The sequence below is a fragment of the Diabrotica undecimpunctata genome, chromosome 9, assembly GCF_040954645.1.
Source record: "Diabrotica undecimpunctata isolate CICGRU chromosome 9, icDiaUnde3, whole genome shotgun sequence".
Classification (NCBI taxonomy): Eukaryota; Metazoa; Arthropoda; class Insecta; order Coleoptera; family Chrysomelidae; genus Diabrotica; species Diabrotica undecimpunctata.
Window position 1 is genome coordinate 51,649,384 of NC_092811.1, and position 5,987 is coordinate 51,655,370.

General features: G+C 30.6%; 1 protein-coding gene across 1 annotated transcript; it reads left to right on the forward strand.

Moving 5' to 3' along the window:
- The first annotated feature begins 2,623 nt into the window (after positions 1-2,623).
- On the forward strand, positions 2,624-3,136 carry LOC140450721 (uncharacterized). Its single transcript, XM_072544392.1, has one exon. It carries the CDS (start codon positions 2,624-2,626, stop codon positions 3,134-3,136), a length of 513 nt encoding a protein of 170 aa, XP_072400493.1.
- Positions 3,137-5,987: the final 2,851 nt, after the last annotated feature.

Here is a 5,987-nt window from a genome sequence, read left to right on the forward strand (position 1 = left end):
CTCTTCTTGCTTCACCCAGAGAACAAATACTCTGATCCATATGATTCGAATTTCAAAGGTATTTTTATCTTTGCAAAAAAACAATGTTATAGAAATTTGTGTAAATTTTGATGAAATCCCACTAAAAAAGCGTTTTATTAGTCATTTTTATCCTATTTATCATGGTTATGAGAAACCAAAATTTGCAAATGAATGTTTGATTGATTTTGTAATAGACACTGTTTTTTTATTAGATAGTTTAAGCTAAAATAATTAAGCATAGATGATCAAGTTTGTGGGGTAGTTAGATTACTGCTACATGTTGACTTATATTTTAGGATAATGAGCTTTCCAAAATTGGTGAGGAGACCATAAACAAATTTGTTAGGGGAAGCCTTAAGAAGCTGATCTGCAATAAAATTCAAGGAAAATATAGTTGGCTGGGGAAAAAGCAATATAAAGCTTTTGAAGACACACATATAGCTCTGATTTTATAAGGTTTGTAACTTGTAAACATAAATCAATATGAAGTACATTTAAGAATTTACACTATCGCTTAAGTGGAAACATACAGCCGATGAAGCATATTGTTAACTGTGTGTTATTATGTAATTTAGATGGCAAAATTTACCAACTCACAAATGTTCAGGTCTGGCTATGAGATTGCTTTAAGAACTACAGCTAGGCTATATGAGATGAAGGTTTGTTGTTGGCCGTATATTTTATTTATACACTGTTATTTTTGTTTTTTAAGTATCAAAGTGTAATTACTGCTCATTTGGTCATTAGAAATTAATACCAATGGTTGGGTTGGTATTCTTCTAGTTCAGGTGAGATTCGTTAAAACCACAGCACTTGAAATTCATGTGTTTAATTTTACGCCTTTGAATGATGATTTATTCACAATAAGCAAAGTATAATGAACTACATCCGAAATTAATTTGTTCAATTTATGAATGTACATTAATTTTGTTTTCAGATGCTGCTTGGAAAAACTCCAAAACCAGCGTTGGTATGAAGACTTCAAGGGTTCAAGGAGATTGAAACTTGATAATGAAATATCTGAGGAGATCTAAAGAGAGGGCAGATAAAATTTAATTTGCATGTTGCATTAGCAAATATGATAATTTTGTAATGGTTAAATTGTGTGGTTGGTGGACAGAAAGGAACAGTCAATTTTTGAGACATTTTTAATTATTAAAAATAGGTACCTAAAAATTTATCTACTGCTGAAATAAAACAGACAAAGTTCCATATTAAGTATTGATCTTTTTCATACTTATGATTTCAACTTTTAAAACTCAACAATTGACCTGTCTGCTTTTAATTGCCTACCACACAATTGTAAGGGAAATCAGAATGGGAAGTGATAGGGGAAGTTGAATGGTTCTGTTTTTAGTGAGCCACAGTTTCAATGATTTTGCCAATTTCTTTAGCAGTATTTACAATCCTTCTTTCTCCTGTGTAGGCAAGTGTAGTCAAAGATCCCATATCAGTCACAGCCATATTCACTCTTTAGCTATTAAAATTTGTGACATTCTAGCATGCTTACAGTGTCCTAATACCAATAAAGGTATTGGTCCAGACGGAATATCTTAACTTATTTTTAAGGAATTGTGCATTCTTTTTATGTAGGCCTCTATGGCTTATTTTAATATATCTCTGACTGAGGGTCACTTTTCATCACAATTTATTTATTGATTTTATCCTTAACTCATTGATTCCTAATTATCGTTCCATTATAATTCGTTCTGCTATTCCTAAAATTTTCGAGGCTTTACTGATTGATTTTTTGACAGTAAATCTGAAGAATCAGCTTCATACGGGACAGCATAGTTTACTGTCTAGTCGTTCAACTTCTACTAATTTACACTGATCATGTTATAATTGCAAGTTAAGAAACCAAAACTGCTAATTCAACTATAATAAAAGGACAGCGTCAGCATGCCACACCTCGGCGTCACCGAGATTATAAATTTACTTTTGCATTGTATAGCGTCACTCTTATTTTGCATTTTACTGTAGTAAGTAGTCCCTTGTAAATAAAGTTATTTTTTAAAAATATCGTTCTTGGACTTAGAAACATCATTGGCGCAGTCAGTACAGATTTTCGGGAATTACGTCGCTAACCGTTACAAAAATCGAACCGTTTCGCGTAGTTTTTCGTTTTAACGATTTACCGGAAAACTGAACCTTTTGTGAAAGTGTCCAAGATCAGCTTTAGACAAGGTATCACCAAGACCTGGGGAAAGAACAAAATCGTCGAACCCTAGAGGCAGCAGATTTAAGCAGTAGTTTCAACAAGACCTGGGAGAAGAACAAAATCGTCGAATCCTATAGGCAGAAATGCTGAAAATCTACATTTTAATGTAAGTGTTTCCTATTTTTTCCATTTTATTTTCCATTTTATTATTTCCATATTTGAAAATACTTATAGTCAGAGAGCTAACGAGAGTAAACAATTTTTAAAGATTTTATGATGTTATGAGATATTTTTAATAAGAGAAAGATTATTATTACTATATTATATTATCATATTTTTGAAAATATTTTATTATATTAAAGTTGAAAGTTTTATATTGAAACATATTTTATATTTTATTACAATTTGATATATTATCTAAATAAAAAGAATAAATATTTAATGAGTGAAACTGATAGTAAATTAGATTTAAGTAGCCTTGTAGCAGAATTAAATTTAATTTTAGAACCAAATAGCGATAAAAATAACGAAATGGCTCAAACAAACTACCAATTGTTAAAACTTTACTTCGATTCTATCCCAGCATATAATGGTAATCCACATACCTTAACCATATTTATAGAAAATTGTGAAAATTTAATAACTAATTTTGCTAGCCAAACAGACGGCACCTTAAATACATTTTTACTTCGAGCTATATTAGGTAAATTAAATGGAAGAGCTCAAATGTTAATAGGTTCTAGGACAGAATTAAATACATGGCAACTCGTAAAAGATGCTCTTAATCTTAGTTTTGGAGACCAGAGAGATCTCGATTGCCTTATCCAAGACCTGATAACGTTGAGGCCTTTCAAGAATGAAACCCCTTATAATTTTGGCATGCGATGCCAAGAAACACGTAGTTTAGTAACACAAAAATTAAATACGCTTAATATTAATGCACAAGAGAAATGAATTAGAATAAATAGTTACGATGACTTATGTTTAAAAACTTACATTAGAGGCTTACCCTTATCGTTACAAACAAATATACGATTGAGAAACCCAGACAGTTTAGAGAAAGCTATGAGCTTCGTTATCGAAGAAGAGAATTTTCTATATTCGTTACAACGTGGAAATAATTTAAACTCACAAAATTCTTTTAGACCATCATCGAGACATAACCCTACGAGAAACAATAATCCTAATCGAACTTTTATTCCTAGAAATAATTTTCAACAAAATCGCCCTAATATGAGATTTCCACCTTACCAATATCAAACCATCAGACCGCAATACCAAAATAATAATTTTTATCCTAACAATACTTTTCAACCACACCAAAATCACTTCCGAAATTTCAATAATTATAATTCTAATTTCAACCCAAGAAATTTCGACAATAATAATTCTAATTTCCGACCAAGGAACTTCCATACTAATAACCCTAATTTTCAACAAAGAAATGTTAATAAACCCCAAAATCAAAATCAATACCAGCCAGAACCGATGGATACAAATTCACGAAATACTTCTCTAAGATCTAGACCACATTTTACCTCCACCCAATTATTTAATCAACAAATTAATAACGATCAAATACAATTCAAAAACCCCTTTGAAAATAAATTTCCCACTGATTACGTACACCCAACTCAAAGTTCATTACCGCCTTACGATAACAATTATGAAACTCAATCCAGTCCTTATCGCAATCCAAATGAGACAAACGAAAGATCATATCACAATTCCACTCAAAATGTTGAAAACACAAATTTTTGCATGCGCCAAGAAAATTACAATCCGACATAATATATTTAAATACAACGATAGCAGATTTACCACATATTATTATTCCTGAACTCAATGCCAGATTTTTATTAGATACAGGGTCTTCCAAAAGTTTGATATCTCCACAGTTAGCGCATAAATTTTATAAAAATTTTATTTCTTACGAAAATTTTAATATACTGTATTGTACTGTATTGTACAAACGGCTCACGGAATTTCTATGCACAATGAAATAATTAATATTCCAGCTTTTAACATTTTTAAAGTGAATCAATATAATAAGTTTTATGTTTTTAAATTTAGCGAAAATTTCGATGGATTAATTGGTATAGATTTATTACAAAAATTAAAAGCTTCAATTAATGTCAACATGCGACAAATGAAAACGCCTTATGTAACGATACCCATAATTTTTGAACCCAGTAAAAAGAATATATTATATCCCAAATCAACTTTTAATCATACCATAATTATTCCCCCTAGAACTAAGCAAATAGTCAAAATACCGGTAAAATTAAATGTAGGATTAGGTATATTAGAATATAAGAATTTCGGTAAAGGAATCGAAATGCCTAAAGCAGTAGTAAACGTAAAAAATAATTTTGCTATAACCACTATTACGAATATAAGCGAATATAAGACAACGTTAAGTATTACTGAACCTTTTGATATAGAACCATTAGATATAGTAAATATAAATTTTATAAGAAAGATGGAAACTGATGAAGAAACGTCTATTAATAATGATAACATGTTAAAGAGGAATTTAAAAAATATAAGGATAAATCATTGTAACAAAGAAGAAAGAGAATTACTAAAAAAGCTTTGTTTCCAATATAGAGACATATTTTATTGCGAAGGAATACCCTTAAGTTTTACTAATAGTATTAAACATAAAATTAAACTCACTGATGATTCTGCAATATATACAAAATCGTATCGTTTCCCGGAAGTTCACCGAGAAGAAGTTAAATTCCAAATAAATAAGATGTTAGCAGAAGGTATAATAGAAGATAGCAATTCCCCATTTTCGAGTCCCATTTGGGTGGTCCCGAAAAAACAAGATGCTACAGGAAAAAGAAAATGGCGTCTAGTAATAGATTATAGAAAGTTAAACGAGAGAACCGTAGATGATAAATACCCGTTACCAAACATAACAGAAATTTTAGATAAATTAGGGAAAGCAAATTACTTTTCGACACTAGATCTTGCAAGTGGCTTCCACCAAATAGAAGTAGACCCACAAGATGTTGAAAAAACAGCCTTTAGTACACCACAAGGTCACTTTCAATTTAAAAGAATGCCTTTTGGTTTGAAAAATGCACCCTCGACTTTTCAGAGAGTTATTGATAATGTTTTAAGAGGATTAACAGACGAAACATGTATAGTATATTTAGATGATATTTTAATTTATAGTACATCTTTACAAGAGCACCTTGAAAAGTTAAAAATAGTTTTCGAAAGACTCAGAAAGAGTAATTTAAAGGTACAATTAGACAAGTCAGAATTTTTACAAAAAACAGTTATGTATTTAGGACATGTAATTACCCCTGAAGGCGTTAAACCAAACCCTGATAAAATCTCCGCCATAAAAAGATTTCCCATTCCAAAAACCCAAACTGAAATAAAAAGCTTTTTAGGATTACTAGGTTACTATAGACGATTTATAAAAGATTTTGCAAAAATTACTAAACCGATGACCAAATGTTTGAAAAAAGGTTCTAAAGTAAACCATGATAAAGATTTTATTGATTGTTTTGAAACTTGTAAACAAATCTTAACAAACGACCCCATTCTACAATATCCGAATTTTTCCCAACCATTTATTTTAACGACAGATGCTAGCAATTTTGCAATTGGAGCTGTATTATCACAAGGAAATGTTCCAAATGATCGACCCATTGCATACGCCTCGAGAACTCTAAATAAATCAGAGACAAATTATTCAACTATAGAAAAGGAGCTATTAGCAATTGTATGGGCCTGTAAACATTTTAGACCATACCTTTACGGAAGAAAATTTTATATTTACACG